We start from the raw sequence: 22931 nt of genomic DNA, 5'->3' as shown, positions 1-22931 counted from the left end.
GTATGGCATTCCTTTCCTTCTGCGCCCTGCCGTGTGCCCGTACAGCGGTTTACGACCACATATGGGGTGTTTCTGTAAACTACAGAATCAGGGCCATAAATATTGAGTTTTGTTTGGCTGTTAACCCTTGCTTTGTTACTGGGAAAAATGGATTAAAATGAAAAATTTGCCCAAAAATTTAAATTCTGAAATGTTATCTCCATTTGCCAATAACTCTTGTGGAACACCTAAAGGGTTAACAACGTTTGTAAAATCTGTTTTGAATACCTTGAGGGGTGTAGTTTCTTAGCTGGGGTCACTTTTATGGAGTTTCTACTCTAGGGGTGCATCAGGGGGGCTTCAAATGGGACATGGTGTCAAAAAAAACAGTCCAGCAAAACCTGCCTTCCAAAAACCGTATGGCATTCCTTTCCTTCTGCGCCCTGCCGTGTGCCCGTACAGCGGTTTTACGACCACATATTGGGTGTTTCTGTAAACTACAGAATCAGGGACATAAATATTGAGTTTGGTTTGGCTGTTAACCCTTGCTTTGTACCCGGAAAAAAATTATTAAAATGGAAAATCTGCCCAAAAAGTAAAATTTTGAAATTGTATCTCTATTTTCCATAAATTCTTGTGGAACACCTAAAGGGTTAACAAAGTTAGTAAAATCAGTTTTGAATACCTTGGGGGGTGAAGTTTATAGAATGGGGTCATTTTTGGGTGGTTTCTATTATGTAAGCCTCGCAAAGTGACTTCAGACCTGAACTGGTCCCTAAAAATTGGATTTTTGAAAATTTCTGAAAAATTTCAAGATTTGCTTCTAAACTTCTAAGCCTTGTAACATCCCCAAAAAATAAAATATCATTCCCAAAATGATCCAAACTTGAAGTAGACATATGGGGAATGTAAAGTAATTACACTATTTTTGGAGGTATTACTATGTATTATAGAAGTAGAGCAATTGAAACTTAGAAATTTGCAATTTTTGGTAAATTTTGTATTTTTTTTATAAATAAAAATGATTTTTTTTTTACTTTATTTACCAGTGCCATGAAGTACAATATGTGACGAAAAAGCTATCTCAGAATGGCCTGGATAAGTCAAAGCGTTTTAAAGTTATCAGCACTTAAAGTGACACTGGCTAGATTTGCAAAAGATGGCCTGGTCCTTAAGGTGAAATAGGGCTGAGTCCTTAAGGGGTTAAAGAACCGAAACAATAGCAATAAAAAAAAAAATAATAATAAAAAGTGCAACAAAAAATACCCAGAGTTAGTTTCTCATCTGAATTGGACATCACTGATGACCCAAAGGCCTCACAGGATTCTACACAAGATCCAACAGCTATTACTTTGGGATACAAGGGAGGACAATCAAAGAACAAAAATAAGGATACATTTTCTACAGGGGGAGTTACAAAAAAATTAGACGGGCAGGACGAAAGCATAGGAAAATCTCACATGATGTCCACACTCCTCCGGAAGAAAAAGATGTAAATGAGCCCCCCTATGTAGGACTTATATTAAATCTCTCTGAAAAAAGGTTAACCAAGGATCAGATTAAGGTTCTGTCTTTGGGACTAAATGTTGCACCTTCTGTTAATTTTGATTTATTTTTGACAATATTAGATGTGAATAAGTTTATTACAAATTTTGCAGTCACTAGGCATTTCCACGATGTTCCGGGCACGGCTGAGGGTATTAGCAGGACAAAGAGGACTGATATTAATGCGTATAACAATATGCTTTTTAAAGAACAAATTTCCCTTGTTTGTCTTGCTGATCTCCAGTTGGAGTCTGGAGTGAGTGAACATGTTGATTTGATGAGTGATTTTAAAACTCCTAATCCACACTTCTATCCGATTGTGTCATGCACGCCGAGCATGGATAGTTTTCAGGAAACATTGTAAAAGGAGCTTACTGTGTTACACATACAGAATTGTTATACCAAAAAACGCAATAATCTCAGCAATCCCCCCAAACAAGCTTCAGCTGAATTGGAGAATTTAGACCAAGTTGTCATAAAGATAGTGACAAGGGTGGTTCTGTTGTGATCCTGAATAAGAGCGTGTCTGAAAGGCAAATGCTTGACACTTTATCTGATGCTTCTACATACGAAAGGCTGGGTGGAGACCCTTTAGTAAAATACAAATAAAAATATAATGAAGTTTTATCCAAAGGAAAGGGTTTCTTTGACCATAAACAATACAGCTTTTTGTGCGTGGAGGCACCCAATACTTAGCAGTATCTAAAGGAGCCCTCCCCCCTCCATTTTCTGGCCGAGCCCAGCTCAGGCAGAACAGTTAGCTGCTTTTCTCACTGCCCAAGCTGGACTCCGGGAAAACAGTTAGGTGGTTAAAGGGGTTGTGTAGTATCAGATATTGATGATCTACGCTCAGAATAGATTATCAATATCAGATAGGTAGGGATCCGACTCCTGTCACCTCCGCCTATCAGCTCTTTGAGGAGCTGCCCCACTTGTGAGAGCGCTGCATCTTCTTCTGTGTTTACCTGCATGCCATCTAGCTTCTTAAAATAGCTGATTGGCGAGGGTGCCCGGAGTGGGACCCCAACTGATCCGATACTGATGACCTATCCTGAGGATAAGTCATCAATATCAGACACTGCACAACTCCTTTAATCTAAAGACAGACAGTTTTACTGTCATTTTTTACTTCCCGTTGTGGAATGTGTTTCCAGAGGATGAAACTGTAACAGCAAATATAAGGTTAAACAGTCCTCTACATGCACCTAAGCCAACTATTATAATTCATTGCCAAGTGTGGGAGTTTGTTATCTGCAGAGTTTTACTGGTGAAGTATTTTAGCTCCTGGCTAATATGCGAAAAAAAGCAGATTACAGCAGTTAAGGCTAGCTTCACACTTGCGTTCAGAGATCAGGCAGGTCGTTCCAGCAGGGAACAGCCTGCCGGAGCTCTCAAGATCCTGCATTGCTGGGTGTTGCCCATTAACTATTCATATGGCCGAATCTCTGCATATTTGCCAAGTCTCTGCCAGTCCCTATTACAATTAAAGGAGTCAGAGGGTATACGGCAGTGTCCACACAAGTTATATTCCAGCTCACCATATGTTTCCACTGCATGAAACAGACCGGACAAGCCCCTCGTAAAAATGCGTAAAAGAAAAGGGTTCCAGCATCCAAGATTATGCATGTTGCCGTCGTTTTTATCTTCGGTAAAAATACAAGTTTGAAGACAGCACCTCCCTCCACCGCCCGGTTGACATGTTTCGAACTTCATAGTTCTTACTCATAACCTCATGTGGAGTCCAGTTTTAGGGATAAAATAGTAACTACCCTCCAATGACTGAAAAAGGAAAGGAGAACCCTATAGGGGGAAGGGAAATCCTCCCACAGCCGGACTCCACATGGTCAATCACTTATCATGTTCACCGCTTCACCAAACTTCACCCACATTTAATTCATGAAAATTAACAATTAATAAGGTATATATACCACAAATCCATAACAACATCACATAGAGAAAAATAATCCAAATATAGTTTCAAGTTAGTAGTTCCCAGTCCAAGTGATAAAAATCGCTTTGCTTTATGATATCCTTACCTATCTATACCACCTATATGAATACATTTTTCTTTAAGAGTGATATGCTGAATACATAAAAATAGCGTATATATTAAACATAGCTCCTTCGATTAATGAGATAAATAAAGTATGTATTCCCCATGCTCCTTCGATTAATGAGATAAATAAAGTATGTATTTCCCATATTAAATTAATGTTGATATAAATACATAAGTCTTTTTCTTAAATTGAGTCCCATGGGATAACGTGTGTTCAATTCAATATGTTTAACGCAAAATAATTTTTTAAAGTCACCTCCTCTAGGTGAAATAAATACCTTTTCAAAAGCAAAAGGTACGGAGACTGTCAGTCTTCCTGTTATGTTTATTAATGAAGTGACTAGCCGCACTTGACACCCGTAGCCTGGGGATTAGTAATATAATTCAAATGCTCCCCAAATCTAGCTTTACATTTTCTGCTCATGCTACCAACATACATAATATCACAGATGTTACATTTAATTATGTAGATCACTCCCTCCGTGTTGCAATATATATAACTTTTTATAGGGAACCTTTCTGTATGGGTAGCATCCTTAAAAGACCTTGTTGGTTGAACATATTTACATGTTTTGCAGGGGTGTGTCCCACATCCAGTAAAACCCTGATATTTCATCCAAGTATGTGTCGATGTAGTGTGAATAGTGTGGATTTTCGTGGTCCTGCACCAAAGGCACTCAACAGACCCCATTGACTACAATAGATTCTGCCAGATTTTTGAGGCTATAGTGTTGCATGCTCCTCTATTTGGTCCAGTATTTTTGACAGACTGTGGGTGAAGGCTCCTAACAGAACCTCCAAGCATATGTGAACAGAGCCTTTCACCAAACGGTTATTATAGCACGTCCCATTTAGCTACTCCTACTGTGCCTTCTACCACTTACCCCTCTTATGGTATCTTTTATCCCCTTCCCTCCCGCACCTCCTCTGGTTCACTTTCTACATTTGACATAATCAAAGAAGAAGTCTCCAGGCTCCTTTGTTCTTGCCTTACCAGATGCACTACTGTGCTTATTCCCTTGCACCTCCTCCTGTCTCTCTCCCCAGCTGTCACCTAACTAAAATTTTCAACCTCTCTCCTCTGGCATCTTCACCTTCTCTTTCAGAAATTCTGCCATAGCCATTGCAAAAAAAATAAAAAATCTATTAACCTGTCCTGCACAACTGACTCATGTCCTTTCTCTAATCTCCCCTTCATTTCTAAACGTCTTGAACTCTTGGTCTACTCTTGCCTCATCCATTATCTGTCAGTTTTCTCACTCCTTGACCACGTACAATCTGATTTCTACACGCTACATAAACTGCCCTTACCAAAGTGACAATTGGCCTCTCTACTCATTCTTCTGAAACTCTCTGCCGCATTTGACACTGTAAGTCACCAACTCCTTCTAATCAGGCTTTAATCTATTGACCTTAAAGGGGTTGAGCAGTGCCAAAAATATTGATGACCTATCCTCAGGATAGGTCATCAACATCAGATTGGCCGAGGTCAGATTCCGGGCCAATAAGCTGTCTGAAGAGGCGTCGCAGTGTAATTACAACTGCTTGTCCTATTGAATAGTGTTGGGCGCAAATATTCAAATCACGAATTTTAATCGTGAATATCGCCATGTCGAGAATTTGTGAATATTTAGAATATAGTGCTATATATTCGTATTCTTGTATTTCTCAGATTTTTTTCATCAGTAACCTCCCTTCTTGCTTGTGGGCCAATGAGAAGGCTGCAATATCTTTGTCTGAGCTTAGCAACATCCCTAGCAACCAACAGGAAAGTTTCCTACCCCTTACTATATAAGAACCTCCCCAGCAGCCATTTTCTGTAGTTTTATGGAGTTCTGAGAGAGACAGCAGTGTTATTGCTGTGCTCTGTGCTTCGCTGTGTCATTACATTAGATAGTTAGTTAGCTTATATATATATAATACAGATAGTGGGAGATAGTCAGTGTAGGTTAGATAGGTATATAGTGTAGCTGATAGGTTCCAGTGCAGGGTGTTAGTGTGATAGGTTCTGCTGTCCATACATACATGCTACAGACATAGTGCTGTGATGTCACAAGTTCACAACAATACTTAGTGCACCAATCAGTAATATGTAGTCAGACTTGCTAAAATGTGAAGTTGCACGTATAGCGCCAAAATATGCGCATCATTAATTGCCAATTGCGAATATATTGGAGAACTCTATCTGCATATAAAGCTATTGTAATGTTCTGCCGTGCCAACCATTTTCTCCAGTCTCAGGAAACTTCTAGCAGCTTGAAAAATGTAGCAACAGTGACCCACGCCTGTATTGCACGCGCAATACGCGCATATTACATTGCCGATTTTCGCAATCAAGAAAATAATATATGACGAATATTTGCCCAAATATTCACGAAATATCACAAATTTGAATATTGCCCCTGCTGCTGATCACTAATATTCAAGTGAATGGGACGAACAGTTGTAATTACACTGTGCCGCTGCTGAGACAGAGCACAGGTAATTTTGAAGCTCTTCAAACAGCTGATCAGCTGAAGTGTTGGGAGTTGGACCCTGATTTGATATTGAAGACCTATCCTGAGGATGGGTCATCAATAATTTAGCACTGCGCAACCCTTTAAGGACACTGCTCTCTCTTGGTTTTTTCCTATCTTATCATTTGCTGACTCTACTTCTTCTCCTCTTCCTTATGCTGTTGGGGTTCCTCAGGGTTCAGTCCTAGGTTATCTCTGTGCTGATGACACCTAACTACATACCTCATCCCATGACATCACCCCTGCACTACTACAAAACACCAGTTTTGTCTGTTTCCTGTCTCTAACATCACGTCCTCTCTCTAACTGAAACTAAATGTTTTAAAAACTGAACTGTGTTTTCTCCATCTACTAAACTACCGAAACCTGATATTTCGCTCTCAATGTCTAGCACTATCATAACTCCTAAGTAGCATACCCGCTGTCTTAGTGTCATGGTTGAAACTGATATTATTTTCACTCACTATACTCAACTGCTCATGTCTTCTGCACCTCGAAATCGCTATTTTCTTACTGTGGAAGCCACAAAGACTCTCATTGTTGCCCTGATCCATTCTCAACTTGATTACTGTAACTCGTTATTAAGCGATTTTGCCGTCACAAAACTCAGCCCTCTCCAATCTATCCTGAATGCAGCAACCAGGCTCACCTATCTGTCTAACCACCACTCCGATCCCTCACCCTATGTCAGTCATAGCATAGGATGGAGGCATCACTGCATTGGTTACTGTAACTTGATCAACACCATCCACCAAACCCCATGCATTCACAAGCACTACAAATATCTGCTGGGGACTGGCTCAGCAGCTTCATATGTTCTCCCCTAGCAACACCTTTTGTGCCACCCCCTTGTGAGCAGGGCCCTTACTTGTTGGTATTTAATGTCAGATTTTGTTTGTACATGTGTCCTCTGATGATAAAGTACTGCAGAATATGTTGGCACTATATAAATAAAGATTATTATTATTATTATTATGGGTACTTGCTTTTGTTTGATGTACATACTGTATTTGTACAAGATGTAGGCCATTGGTTGGATAATGTAAGAATACAAGGGCTGTCAGTAAATGTACATACTAATACATTATGCATACCATACTGATAATTATAAGCAGATACTGAATTGTATTCTTTTTAGTTTTTTAATCTGTGGTAATTTTCTGATTGTTCATTATTTTAATTTTATTTTCTGTACAGATCATGGAGCCATCTTGCTGGAGTTGCTACTCGGTGATATGTTTTACAGCTGTGTTTGCTATGGACCAGCACAGGGTTAGACTACAGTTCCTTGGGCCATTCAGAGGAATTTACATTCCGGGCCCAGACTCTGTATCATCAAAAAAAAAGTCAAAAATATTGTGATTCTTAGAAATAGACCCTAGTGGCAAGTTTTGACTCCAAATGCAGCTCCAAATGTTTTTTTTCTGCTGGACCTTTGGAGCCCACTTTGATATCAGAGCCTGGGCCCACCAGAGGATCCTCTGGTACTCTGGTGGGCCAGAGTAAACACATATAGATAGATTTAGGTACCTGTTTGTGTGTCTGCCGTGTCCATTGTGCCTGCTCTATCCTCCAGAAAAGTATGGTTCAGAAGGGTTTCTAGATTGTTACTGGGTGGACCTTCATCACCTAGAAACCAACAGGAAAATAGTTGCTCTTGAGTAATTGACATAATATCCAGTATATACAGAGCCATCTGCAAAATGCTCATGATCTTGCCTTTGCCACAGGCCACACCACAATCCACATATTCTTCTGGTTCATTATAGTCTGGCTCTTCTGTACCAGTTTCAGTGTCATCTGTGCCTTCTTCATCATCATTTTCATTATCACTGTCACTTAGAGACCCTAGGGACTGCATATGAGATTGGACTATGCGCTGGACAGCTGCAAATCACAATGTGAAAAATAAAAAGAAGACATATAGTTAGGCTTAGAACTAAACCATTAGATCAAACCACTTTTGCAATAGTATTTCCATACAACCAGGTGCGTATTACCTAGGAAAAATAGTTCTTCATATAGGATGTGTATTTCCTGCACAGGTTATTATGAATCAGTTACCAATTACACGCAACATCTTAAAGGGGTTTTCCAAGATTCAGATATAGATGATCTATCCTTTGCTCCTCCACCATCCATTTTATAGCAGCTGCCCGCACAACTTTTGTCTCCACTTCAAAAATCTTCCTCTGATTGGAAACCCAGCAGACCCCATTATGGTCTATGGGGTCCGTAGGCTCCGTTCGCCTCAGTTATTTGCAGAATCCTTCCTTTCCGTTCTCCTGCTCCCATAACGGAGCAGGAGAACGGAAAGGCTAAACGCTGATGTGAACTCAGCCTAATAAAGACAACCCCTTTTTGCATTAAAGTCAAACTAGAAAGCTGCTTATTAGTGTAAGTCTGGTTTATGAATCTGGTGAACAGTGGAGGAAGTTCCTGCTGACCATATATTCGTCTCCTTTGGCCCCAGAAGTGCTGCAACCCTCTGACATCTTAAGAGGGCATATGGAAGGGTTGTCTAGACAGATCGGTAGCTGTTACATTAGCCAAATGTTCTGTATGTCTGCAATTATATCTTTTATGATATATAGATGATCCAGAGGGAAGTGGCAATTGGCTAACTTGGATTAATATTACCATTTGCTATTGTTTTTTCCCCAAATTAAATTGGGTCTCGAGTTATCAGATTCAGCCTTTTCAAGAATGTATACTTTCATAGCCACCACAATCTCTATTACATTGGCTAATCCCTAACCGATCTGGGTAAAATAAACTTTAGAGACATCAAAGCTGTTTACTAGAATATAATAATAATAGTAATAAAAAAAAGACATTGCTGTTTTATGGATATCAACATTATGCATTAAGCTCCCCTAGTGGTGACTGTAGCTAGCCTGAATGTCGTTTTTAACTCTATGTTTATGCATTAAAAATAACACAAAGCTCCAGCCATCATGAAAAACAAATGGTGTTGCAGGGTGTACATTCATACTGTACTAAAGCTATATACAGTCATGAAAAAATAAAAGGTCTTAAAATTAGGTAAAAGCAACCTCAGATGAATAACAACACAGGACAAATTCCACCATGTCATTATTCATTTGAAAAAAAATTAAGCCAAAATGGAAAAGCGATGTGTGAATAACTAAGTGCAGCCTATCAATCAATAGATTGTAGAACCACCTATGGCAGCAAAACCTGTAGCAATTGCTTTCTTTATGACTTTATCTCACACCATTCTGGAGGAATTTTGACCCACTCTTCTTGACGATGTTGCTTCAGTTCAATGAGTTTGGGAGCATTCTTTTATGCACATCTATTTTAAGGTCCTGCCACAACATTTCAATTGGGTTGAGGTCTGGACTTTGACTAGGCCATTGCAGCATCTCGATACTTTTCTTTTTAGCTATTCTTTTGTATATTTGCTGGTGTGTTTGGGATCATTGTCCTGTTGCATTACACAGTTTTGGCTTTAGCTGTTGGATAGATGGCCTCACATTTGATTTTAAAATGCTTTGGTACACAGAGAAGTTAATGGTCGACTCAATGACCGCTAGCTGCACAGGTCCAGTGAATACAAAATAAGCCCAAATTATAACATCTCCACCACCATGTTTGATATCCTGTATTTACTTTTCGCCAAATCTGGTGTTATGCATTATGACCACTATGACCAAACAACCCAAAAATTCCACAAGTCTTGTGGTTTGCTCAAATGCAACTCTGCAAACTTAAAGGGGTCGTCTAAGTTATTTATCTAAAAAGCGACTGGAAAAAATATAGCTGTTTGCGTCAGACAGTGAGTACCTGTCACGGCCTATGGTGTACGCCGTGACACTGTTGCCACGCTTGCTGTTGCCGGTGATAACATGTTGCTGTTTTGGCATGTTGTGGCAGTGTCAGGGGTCTTGCTGTGTGCGCCGTGAATTGCTGGCCACGCATGCTGTTGTCTGCGGCAACCTGTTGCCTTTTGCTGGTGTGTGCAATTCCCCTTTAAGTAGTGTCTCCCTGCTGTGTGGTGTGTGGGGTTAATACACTGGCTGGAGCAAAGTGGTGAGTTGGGTGTGGTCTCAGGTCTCCCAATATACTCTGGCTTGGAGACTGAGATCAGTTTGGTTTGTCTGCCTTGCATGTGAGATGCTTGATCTGTACTTGGATGAGATCTGAGTTTATTAGCGATGTCTCCAGCGATGTCATCCTGAGTGTTTCCTCCTTGTCTTCCTTCCCCTCCTGGTGTGTCATTTAAGGTGTGGGTTTGAGTTGGAGATTTGTTGTACGTTTTGTTTGTGGTTGCATGTCTGGGATGTTGTTGGTGTTTGTCCCTGCATGTGTGCAAGACGTCTCCCTTGTGTGTGTTACCTCCGAAAGGGGGTCCCATTGGTTTCCCGGAGGGGTGGACCTAAAGACATTAGCAGCCTTGCCTGGAGCCACCTTGCTTGTGTGTCCGCATGGGGGTCCAGGTTGTTTTGGTGTGGTTATTCTATCTTTGCTGTGGCAGGTAAGTGTTTGATGTTCCGTTCTTACACTGTGTTCTTACCTGCCGTGCAGTTGCTGCATTGTCTTTCTCCCTGTCAGTTACTGGGCCGCTGGAGACGCCTTTCATCCGATGTGATGGATGAACAGGAGATCTCTGCCCTGTCACTATGTTGTTTTTTATTTTTTTATTCTTTATTTCTGTATCATATATCAATGTTAACAGCACAAAGGAAACATTGTGGTGGGACGCAGCCCAAATTGCGAATCATCGTCTCATGGATTAAGGTATATAATAGCTAGTCACAAAGTAACAAAGCCCGCTTGAGAAGCTGAAGAGCCAAAAAATAAAAGACATCTTGAACTCGGATCTACTTAATCAGATCTTCGCCTCAGATCATAAAGACCAAATAAAGACATGATCCTAAGAGTAGTAGCATGTAACAGGTTCCCTTCGAGCTTTGGGGGATATCAGAGCGGGGAGGGTAAGACAATGCCAACTTAGGGCAGATGGGATAGGGAAAGAAGAGGAGGGAAAAACGAATATAAGAAGAGAAGAAAAGAAAAGAGATTAGAGTGAGGAAAGAAGAAACCTGGCTGTCAGCGTCAGAAATGGCGGTGTAGCCGCTTCACAAAGATAACAAGAGCCTGAACTCCTTGGTCTCTTGGAACGCTATCCAACCCCTCCAGGTTTTGTGGAAAGATTTCTCTGTATTCTTCAGTGTGGCAGTAAGATCCTGCATCCTCATTATTTCCTGAATTTTGTCGGTCCACAAAGTCACAGTGGGGGCAGAGGTTTGTCTCCACAGAATCGGGATACATGCCCTCTCCGCATTGACGCACCACAGACCTTTTGTAAGTGGCTATAGAGAGGTCGCACTGATGGAGCAGAAAGAAGGCGGGGGGCCTTTGGGAGGTCAACCGTGGTAAATTTGGATGTAACCCGCCATACTCCATCCTGTCACGATGTTGAGGGCGATGCAGGGATTCCTAGACTTATAGGTTCGTGGGTATGAGCCCCCTTACCATTGAAGGCGACTCATACAGCCAGGAGACTAGGGCTATTTTAGGGAGGCTTTAGGAGGTGACCAGCTCCCTTTTCCCTGCCTATGGCTTAGTACTTGGAGACATTGTACGGTGGGGGGTTTCCCCCACCGTGACAGTACCATAATTCTTTGTATGTTTCTAACTAAACAAATGTAAGGGTTTTTTAATTCACTTACTTCATCTACAGTGGCCCTGTTCTAGTTAGTTGAGTGTCACATGACCTGTGATTTCAGCTTCTGATCTGATGAAGTTCAGTGCCCAAGCTCCAGACCAAGCCTCATACTCTGTGCCCCCATACAGTGCCTCTTATGTGCCCCCATACTATGCTTCTTCTGTGCCCCCAACTGTTTCCCTATTCTGTGACTCAATACTGTGCCTCCATACTGTGTTCCCATGTTGTAGTGCACACACTGCGTAATATTTACCTTTTCCCAGTCCCACAACGTCCTCCAGCAATGTAGTTCTGACCTCTTCTGGCCAGGTCGGCACATACGATGCAATAATGTCATCAAAAAAGCAGGGAGGGAAATAGCGGTTCCCTTGTTCCACCAGTGCTTAGTCGAATGCTCAATTATATTATATAATTAAGTGCAGGGGAGCCTGAACATCAGATTAATTAACCTGGTGACCAGATGCCTGGGTAGTGAAAAGGGTAGTGTGCCCTTTGCCCCATAAGGCCGACCCCGGCCGTCATGAACTTGAACATTTAACATGCCGACTGAGTGCTGTTGTTTCTCTGAGCATTGTATGGTTAGACCTTGGGGTGAATTTGCTGGGACTTACATTCTTGGGAAGATTGTCAACTGTCTTGTTGAGTGTTTCCCACTAGAAGGATAGACTTTGCAAATTAACTTATAACCCTTCACAGATTGATGAGCAGCAACAGTTGCCCCTATAAGATCATTGCTGACATCTTTCCTCTTTGACATTGTGTTGACACGCTCCTGAATGCTCCAGACCAGCAAACTGCCAAAACGTATTCTTTTTTAGAAGTGGTCACACTTCCTGATGATCAGTTCATCAAGACCGTTTGATTAGCAGCAAATGGCTGCAACTTACCTTCATAATTCCTATGGAAGCAGCCTAGTATTTGTTAAATAAATAATGACATGGTGGAATCTGTTGTGTGCTGTTCATGTGAGGTTGTAGTTACCTAATTGTAAGACCTTCTAAAGACTCCCATGTCATCCTCTGTGTGCCGCAATGCACTGTCCTGACTGTGCGCAGTCAGATCACAGTGCAGCGCGGGCCCAGAAAAGACTGCAGGAGAGACTGCCAGACCTGCAGAGTAGTAGCAGAGCAGGAGAGGTAAGTTCATTTATTTATTTAAGCTCAGTTGGGGGTCTGATCTGAGGATCTGATATGGGGATATGATCTGAAGATCTGATATGGAGGTCTGATCTGAAGATCTGATATGGAGGTCTGATCTGAAGATCTGATATGGAGGTCTGATCTGAAGATCTGATATGGAGGTCTGATCTGAAGATCTGATATGGAGGTCTGATCTGAAGATCTGATATGGAGGTCTGATCTGAAGATCTGATATAGGGGTCTGATCTGAGGATCTGATATGGGGATCTGATCTGAGGATCTGATATGGGGTCTGACAAAAAAAATGTTTCCTTATTTTCCTCCTCTACAACCTAGGTGCGTCTTACCATCATTATTATGTCCTGATATGTAAAATCAGAGAATTCATGGAGGGCATACTTAGTTTTTCTTATGACTTTCAGAGATAACTCACCTTTCATTGATGGAGGGATGTAGGCACATGGATTTGATCTCTTGGTGTTTAGTGGTTGGGCATCCCCTGTCAGCTTCTATAAAAAAAAATTGGAAGAGGGTTAACAGGAAACATACCCACCAAATCGAATGTCTATTACTGAACCATGTATGCTAAATATTGTTCTACAGTAACTTTGTAGGTGACTTCAGCCAAAATTGGAACTCAACAGCTCAACTGCAGACTATTCAGGAGAAATGATAACATATGTCTGTGATTATTTGTGTCCATAGGCTTTGGGGCCTACTATTTGAAGACCATGGCCATGAGCGGGGCCTCCCCTAAGCATAGATTTTAGATTGTGAAACTGACTTTTGGGAAGGGCCTTGTTATTGGCTGTGTAGGTTTGCACAGCCCACGTACTTGGTGTATGGACTGTATGCTGAGGGCGTGCACAGAGCCAGTAAGTGGAGATGAAACCAATCTTCACTGACTATAATTGCTGTTTGGAACATATTAGTTTTAAGGAGGGTGATAAGAGGCTGTCAAACACATCTGCTGCTGCTTATTAGTAGTGAAACAGGTTAAAGGGGTGGCTTCAGAATACTGCGCAGCAGCGAAATTATTTTGATTTTAGCTCCTACCCTGGGAAGACCTGGCAGAAATGAATCCATCCACAGAGGCTAATATTTTAAAGGGAACTAACACTTTCACTAATAATTTGGACTTCATATCCAAATGTTTTCTTACAATATCCTTGCAAATCAGCGTGGGGTGTTTTTGCACCCTGTGAGCAATTTCTGGACTCTCTCAGAATTTGAAAACGTTCCTGAATACCTTTCCAGTACCGCATGCCCGCTGACATAGAAACATAGAATGAGTCGGCAGATAAGAACCGTTTGGTCCATTTAGTCTGCCCAATATACTGAATACTATGAATAGCCCCTGGCCCTATCTTATATGAAGGATGGCCTTATGCCTATCCCATGCATGCTTAAACTCCTCCACTGTATTTGCAGCTACCACTTCTGCAGGAAGGCTATTCCATGCATCCACTACTCTCTCAGTAAAGTAATACTTCCTGATATTACTTTTAAACCTTTGCCCCTCTAATTTAAAACTATGTCCTCTTGTAGCAGTTTTTCTTCTTTTAAATGTTCTCTCCTCTTTTACCTTGTTGATTCCCTTCATGTATTTAAAAGTTTCTATCATATGCCCTCTGTCTCTGCTTCCAAGCTATACATGTTAAAGTCCTTTAATCTTTCCTGGTAAGTTTTATCCTGCAATCCATGTACCAGTTTAGTAGCTCTTCTCTGAACTCTCTCCAAAGTATCAATATCCTTCTGAAGATATGGTCTCCAGTACTAAGCACAATACTCCAAATGAGGTCTCACTAGTGCTCTGTAGAGCGGCATGAGCACCTCCCTCTTTCTACTGGTAATTCCTCTCCCTATACACTCAAGCCTTCTGCTAGCATTTCCTGCTGCTCTATGACATATATGAAATAATGACCCCTAAATCCCTTTCCTCAGATACTGAGGTTAGGACTGTATCACTGATTTTATATTCTGCTCTTGGGTTTTTACGCCCCAGGTGCATTATCTTGCACTTATCAACATAAAATTTTAGTTGCCAGATTTTTGACTATTCCTCTAGTTTTCCTAAATCCTTTTCCATTTGGTGTATCCCTCTAGGAACATCAACCCTGTTACAAATCTTTGTGTCCTCAGCAAAAAGACACACCTTACCATCGAGGCCTTCTGCAATTTCGCTGATAAAGATATTAAACAATATGGGTCCCAGAACAGATCCCTGAGGTTCCCCACTGACCATGGTCTGAATATACTCCATTGGCTACAACCCTCTGTTGTCTGTCCCTCAGCCACTGCCTAATCCATTCAACAATATGGGAGTCCAAGCCCAAAGACTGCAATTTATTGATTAGTCTTCTGTGTGGGACAGTATCAAAAGCCTTACTAAAGTCTAGATAAGCGATGTCTACTGCACCTCCGCCATCTATTATTTTAGTCACCCAATCAAAAAATCAATAAGATTAGTTTGACATGATCTCCCTGAAGTAAACCCATGCTGTTTTTCATCTTTCAATCCATGAGATTTTAGATGTTCCACAATCCTCTCCTTAATGACATGACATGAATAGTATTGCTCAGCAGTTCCGTCATGTTGCGCCTCTTTAAAATCCAAACACTTGGGAACTTGATCCTGCCAGTACATATGTGCTCCACTGCTGTGGGCCATCCTAGGGTGAAAGGGTGAATTGTTGTTACCGAAGTTCAGAGACAGCCTGCCGTGGTCCCTACGGTATGAAGGCTGGGCTGATGGGAACAAGCAAGGTTCAGAAGCAGGGGGAGGAAAAAGGTCACCTATCTTCATGCAAAGTTAAAGGGAAAAGGATCAGTATTTTAAATTTTTACTAATAAGTACACATCTGTACATGAGCACAATATAATATGGTGAAATTTATCCATTTATGTTATCAGTCATCTGTAAGGCGTAGTGTATGGCATACACCGTTGGTAAAGTTTGTGAGTTACTAATTTCATTAGCTAAAACTATGCAGCTAATGTTATTGGATTGCAGTTAAATAATGTTCCTTGTGGACAATACTACCTACTTGGAAGGAATACGGATGAACTACTAGCGATGCAGAGTTAGGCTTACCTCTATATGCATTCTATTACCACTTATGAAAAACTCCTCACGTGTGATATGGAGATCACCTACCACCAGTTAAATAATTTCTGCAACTAGGTCATCTGACCCTACATTTGTCCTAGACAGTTGGACCTCCCCTAGAACCAGGTGGCAAACTTCAGTAGTCACTAGTTGTTGTTACTCTGTGCACGCTTACCAATGTTGACCCAATAAGTAGTTATTATCTCCCTAAGGATAGCATACAATCACCATCACTGGTACCAGAATATACAGTCATAAGCCAGGCATTAGGCTGGCCACACACTTTAGATAGGTGTCACCGAATATTTGTGCAGCCAACAGCTATCCTTCTCCTACACATGCATGCTCAACAGCTGCCTATCTCCCCTGAGAATAGAGCGAATTATCGCTCTATTAAGGTCTGATTTTGAATATATGTAAGAACTTGGAAATATTCAGCTATTTTGTATCCAGGTATATAAAGTTGAGATAACTGTCATACATATTTTGACCAATTGATCCATTGTAACCATCTTGGATAACAGACCAAACAACGTGCATTGGTATTCCTTATGTGAGTCTCATTGATTCAGTCTATTTTTATTGTAATTTTTGTAGTATTGGCCAATACTTGTATTTTATCATGTCTGTTTGTGCTATTAATGTAAATAAATTTTAATTCAATGCGAATATTCTGCGTGACCCATGTAAATTGTGAGTGCCGACCATTCCATTTTTATAGTTGTCCATTATCTATTGGAGTGCCGTTCATTTTCTGGACTATATATATATATATATATTGTAGGAAGGCACAAGGGTCCGTCATTTACGGAAGGTATGTGTCACTAAGATTTCTGGCCTCGATGAGGTAAGAGCCGGTAATTAAAAGTGTCAGCAGCAGTTAGTGCTGACTGACACTATTTGTTATTTAGTATGGCTGTAGAGTCGATCCGGGCCGGCTCTTACTGGGAGCAGCCAAAGTGCAGGGTGGGTGGCTTCTCCCCACGTTCCAGGCCGGGTTTTGGTTTGGGATAAAAACCCAGCCAGCAGTCTCAGCTGGGTGGATTATCCTCCACTTCACAGTGAAGCTGTGGAGACGCTGTGGCTTTGGGAGCTCTCTGCACTGAGGTCTGAAGACCGTGTGTCAGGCGAGCAGGCCGCCTTACAGCCTGCAAGTGGACTTTCTGAGGCTGCGCATTCAGCTGGGTGTGAACTGACACCCAGGATACCAGGTGAACGTTATTTAGTTTTTTTCTGTGTGTGAACAAGCACCAAGCCTGTAAAGGGACTCTTATGTTATGTTATGAGGGTGATTAAACACTGAAGATTGATTTAAAACCTGGTCCATTGCCTCTATGCTGCATCCACTAACCTGCCTACCAGAGCGAATCCCCACATTTGGTATCGGATGCAGGCAAACGCAGTGAGGCTGGCCTGAAGGCCGAAAAGTTTTATTTTTTTCCCCGGGCACGGGTGTATGTCTTATATCAAGCCGGCAAGGTTACAACCCGTATCCCTTGACAAAATGGAGGCGGTCGTGAAAGCCTTTGTGGAGGCTAACTTTCAGCAGCGGGAGGCAAACAAGCAGCAGCAGGAAACCAACCAGCTGCTATTACAGCATGTGATTGCATTACAAGTGGCAGGAGCGTCCCAGAACGTCCACGATGTCCGGAAAGCTGTTCGTGCGGTGACCCCTAAGATGACCCAATCGGAGGAAGTTGAGACGTATCTGGCGGTGTTCGAAAAGGTGGCCATGAGGGAGAAGTTACCCTGAGACCAATAGGCCAAGGTCATCGCTCTTTTCCTGCCGTCTGGACCCCAGCAGGTGTTTTCCTGCCATCTGGACCCGAGCAGGTGTTTACCGACTACCTGTCCGTAAAAGGTGAGATTCTGGCAAGACTGGGGGTGAATGTATTGGTCTAGGCCCAGCGAGTGCGTCAGTGGGAATTTAACCCGGTTGAACCCGCCAGACCGCAGTATTATGATCTGCTAGAGCGGCTGCAAAAATGGTCCCGCTGTTATGCTGGACCGCCTGTTGGCGGATGAGTTCTGGAGGGCTTTGCCGTACCCTCTCCAGCACTGGATTGGCCAGGTGTCTCCTGGTAATGCCCTAGAGATGGTCGACCTGGTGTAGCGCTACGAGGCCACCAGAAATCTGCAGATGGGTTCTTTTGGGAGGGGGCCAGTCAAAGCCCAGTAATCTCCACCCCAGGCCCGGCTGCTGGTCGTGGGCTGTGTTCCGTATAGGTTTCCCTATTTTCCAGGGTTTGACCAGATTCACATGGTACACCTGCTCCGGCTTTCGCCGCCCTGGCTGGTGTACCTTTTCAAGTACCTCGTAGGGCCCCTGCCACCTAGTTAGGAACTTACTGTCTATGGTCGGTACCAGAACCAACACCCGATCACCCAGGTTAATGTTCCGGACCCGAGCCTGCCTGTTATAGACCCTACTCTGGGCTCGCTGTGCTGCTTCCATATGCTCCCTAACCAGAGGCACCACTGTTTCCATCCGTCCCTGCATCTGGGTGATGTACTCAACAACACTTTTGTGCGGTGTGGGCTGTTGTTCCCACGCCTCTTTGGCGACGTCCAACAGACCACGAGGGTGTCTGCCGTATAGCAGTTCAAAGGGCGAGAACCCAGTAAAGGCCTGGGGCACTTCTCGCACTGCAAACATGAGATAGGCCAGAAGAAGGTCACAGTCCCTCCCATCCTTAGACACCAATCTTTTTAACATTTTTTTTAGTGTTTGATTAAACCTCTCTACCAGGCCATCTATTTGCGGATGATACAAGGACGTCCGTAGCTGTTTTATGTGGAACAACTTACAGAGTTCCCGCATGACCTTGGACATAATCGGGGTCCATTGGTCAGTCAGAACCTCCTTAGGTAGACTCACTCGAGAAAACATCTCCATTAACTCCTTAGCTATGAGTTTGGCTGATGTATGATGCAGCGGCACCGCCTCCGGGTACCGAGTGGTGTAGTCGAGGACGACTAAGATGTGTTGGTGCCCTCTAGCGGACTTCGGTACTGGGCCTATGAGATCCGGACGTCTGGCCACCCTAGCTGTACATATTAAAAGGGGTATATATACATAATACAGACAATTGCACTAAGCATGAACAAGACGAGTTGCAAACTGGCACAGAAGGAGAGAGGGCCCTGCCCGTGAGGGCTTACAATCTACATGGTATGGGAGAAGGACACAGTAGGAGAGGGTAAAGTTGGTCATGGTGCTATAGAGGCAGCAGGGTCACTGGTTGTAGGCTTGTCTGAAGAGGTGGGTTTTTAGGTTTCTTCTGAAGGATTTCACTGTAGGTGAGAGTCTAATATGTTGGGGTAGCGAGTGTGGGGGATGCACGGGAGAAATCTTGGAGGCAATTGTGGGAAGAGGTGGAGAAAAGGAGGTCTTGTGAGGATCGGAGATTGCATTTGGGGATGTATCAGGAAAGTAGCTCAGAGATGTAGGGAGGGAACAGGTTGTGGACAGCCTTGTATGTATTTGTTAGTATTTTGAACTGAATTCGCTGGGCAATGGGGAGCAAGTAAAGAGATTGGCAAAGGGGAGAGGCAGAGGAGTAACATGGCGAGAGGAGGATTAGTCGGGCAGCAGAGTTGAGGATAGATTGAAGGGGTGCGAGAGTGCTAGATAAAAGGCCACTGAGGAGGTTGTTGCAGTAGTCTAGGCGATAGATGATGAGGGCGTGTACAAGCATTTTTGCAAACTCAGAGATGCGGAAAGCACGGATGCGAGAGATGTTTTTGAGTTGGAGGCAGCAGGTGGTGGAATGGTGGAAAGGGCTTGGATGTGCGGTCGGAAGGAGAGGGCAGAATCCAAGGTCACTCCAAGTATGCAGCCATTGATCGTGATAGATAGGTCTGTTGGGGGGGTTGAGCAAGATGGGGGAAAGATGATGAATTCTGTTTTATCCATGTTAAGTTTTAGAAAGCAAGAAGAGAAGGAGGATATGGAAGATAGACATTGTGTGATTCTGGATAGTAAGGTGGTGACCAGAGAGGTAGATTTGTGTGTCGTCAGCATAAAAGTGATACTGAAAGCCATGGGACTCTGTGAGCTGTCCCAGGCAGAAAGTGTACATAGAGAAGAGCAGAGGTCCTAGGACAGAACCTTGCAGGACACCAACAGAGAGGGAATGAGACGAGATGGTGGTGTGAGAGTGGGAAACACTAAATGTCCGCTCTGTGAGGTATGATGTAATCCAGGAGAGGGCCAGGTCAGTGATGCCAAGAGATGAGAGAGTTTGTAACAGAAGGGAGTGGTCGACAGTGCCAAAGGCAGAGGACATGTCAAGGAGAAGGAGGACAGAGTAATGTTTTTTTGTTTTGGCTGTTAGTAGGTAAATCGTGACTTTGGTAAGGGCAGTCTCAGTTGAGTGGTGGGGTCGGAAGCCAGATTGTAGCCGGTCAAAGAGGGAGCAGGACAGATGAGAGGATAGTTCAGAATGGACATGTTGCTCAAGTAGCTTTGAGGCATACAGAAGAAGTGATATAGGGCGATAACCGGACAAAGAAGATGGGTCAAGTGAAGGCTTTTTGAGGATGTGTGTAATGGTAGCATGTTTAAAACCAGAGGGGAAGACACCAAATAGTGATAGTGATGAGGTGGGATGGGATTGAGTCAAGTGCACAGGTGGTGAGATGTGATCTGGAGAGTAGAGTGGAGAGTTTTTTTTCTGTAAGGGTGGAGAAGCAGGGGACTGAGCAGTTGTGTAGTTGTGTACAGGGTCTGTGGGGACTGTGCACTGAAGCTTTCTCTGATGTTGACTATATATAAAATATACAGCCTGACTAAAGGTGGTATGACACATTTTAGCTTTTGTATTACAGCTGCAACACTCGGACCATCCATAGTTCTACTGAACTGAACGTAGATCCCTATTAGGTGCAATACTGATCTAAACTGATCTAGGCACAAAGAGTCCGGTGCCCATGTATCCATAGTTTGGACGCATAGTTTAAACGATGGGTAATTTATTAAGACCAGCGTTCTAGACACCTTAATAACCCCCTGTGCTGGCGGTGGATCCGTCAAAGTTATGTAGAGGCACCAACCTCTACTTAATTTCAGCGCATCCACCGCCGGTCTAAATGTAAGACAGCTTCCTTGCTGGCTTAAATTTAGACAATTTTTTCTACACCTAAGGCTACATGCACACAACCGTGCCGTTTTTTGCCATCCGCAAACCGCGGATCCGCAAAAAAACGGAACACATTTTAGACATGCCTATTCTTGTCTTCAAAACTGACAAGAAAAGGACATGCTATATTTTTTTTGCGGGGGCCACGGAACGGTGCAACGTATGCGGACAGCACACAGAGTGCTGTCCGCATCTTTTGCGGCCCCAAAAGAGCCGCAAAAACGGTGGCTCTGATGCGGACCCAAACAACGGGCATGTGCATGAGGCCTAAGGCTTCATTCACACGTCCGTGGAACACGGTCCGTGAGATACCGGACTGGCATCCTGCTTAGTAAAGGAGTGTACAGCGTCATTGGTTGCTATGATCTATACGAGTGTATTACTGTACTGCGGCAGCGGCACAAAGCGGACGGCGTCATAGCAACCAATGATGCAGTGCACTCCTGCACTAAGCAGGATGCTAGTCCGGTATCTCACCGACCGTGTTCTACGGACGTGTGAATGAAGCCTAAAGCCTCATTCACATGTCAGTGTTTTCCCATCAGTGATCGTGAGTCAAAACCAGGATTGAAGCCTCCACAGACATAAGGTATAAGGCCTCTTGCACACGAACGTTGCAATTTGCGGTCCCCAATGCACGGGCAACATCCGTGTGGCGGCCGGCACGGATGGAGACCCATTCAACAAATTCTATTTTTTTGCGGTGTAGAGGCACGGACAGAAAAACCGTAAGTGCTTCCGTGGGGTTTCGATCCGTGTTTCCGTTCTGTATCTCTGTGATTGCTGTCCCATTCAAGTGAATGGATCTGCATCTGTGATGCGCAGTGCACACGGGCTGGTGCCCGTGTATTGCGGACCCGCCGTATGCGGGCCACAATACGGCCACGGACGCACACCGGTTGTGTGCAAGAGGCCTAAAGGAAAGATCTGCACCTGTTCTGTGTTTAGAGCCGCACCTGGTTTTGGCTCAAAATCACTGATGGAAATCACTGACCGAACACTGAGGTACGCCATGCCCCCTTTTTTTAGACCTGTGTGAGCAGGGAAAAGTCGCAGATTGCGTTGTAAAAAACTTTTGCACCGCAATCTGCGACAGATATATACGCCAGAAAAGTGGCGTATATTACTTAATAAATGACCCCCTAAATATGTATGTAATAAAGCCATCTGAAACGCTTCTTCTACTGCAAATGATTGAGCTCAGCATATGCAGAGATGCGCTTAAATGCACAATAGTGTAAAGCAATTAGGTGCAATACTGTGATTAATATACGTTGTAGCAGTTCATAGCTTTCATTTTGTAGGTGACGCTCGCCAAGTCCCAGAAAAACAGACCGCACTATTGAAGTTCATCCTTATTCACTGCCACCCCCACACCGTTCCTCAGGTGGCCTTGCTTTGCCTTTGAGGTCATTCTCACTGTGACTTTAGAGCAGAACGTTCTTCGCTTTAAATAAACCCTTTTGTTCACTTCTCTGAATTTCAACATCCCCCCTTTCATCACAAATTCCATTACGTATTTTCACTCCATGAGGGAGGGCAGGAGCTCAGTCTATGAGAAAGGGGGGTGAGCTATACCTGTTTAATTGCTTAATCAGCCAAACTAAATTTAACCCACTCACTACCAAGTCCTTGGATAAATACTGTAGAAGAGGACAGAGATAGGACAGATTTAGGCCTCATCCACATTTCCGTTTTTCACTGTCCACATGTTCCACGGAGGGCACATGTACCCACTGATTTAAATGTGT

The 22931-nt window shown here is 43.2% G+C and overlaps 1 protein-coding gene across 1 annotated transcript in view; it reads right to left on the bottom strand.

The window, feature by feature from the left end:
* PPP1R1B (protein phosphatase 1 regulatory inhibitor subunit 1B) overlaps positions 1-22931 on the bottom strand; it is a 79361-nt gene that overhangs the window by 5615 nt on the left and 50815 nt on the right. The window contains exons 4-6 of the mRNA XM_044298994.1: positions 13364-13439; positions 7816-7983; positions 7627-7725 (exon numbers count right to left, since the gene is read on the bottom strand). Coding sequence (XP_044154929.1) covers positions 7627-7725; positions 7816-7983; positions 13364-13439 — 343 coding nt within the window. The remainder of the gene's footprint in view (positions 1-7626; positions 7726-7815; positions 7984-13363; positions 13440-22931) is intronic.

Source organism: Bufo gargarizans, chromosome 6 (genome assembly GCF_014858855.1).
Source record: "Bufo gargarizans isolate SCDJY-AF-19 chromosome 6, ASM1485885v1, whole genome shotgun sequence".
NCBI lineage: Eukaryota > Metazoa > Chordata > Amphibia > Anura > Bufonidae > Bufo > Bufo gargarizans.
Note: the sequence above shows the minus strand (reverse complement) of the source record. Positions and strands in the feature narration are given on the sequence as shown.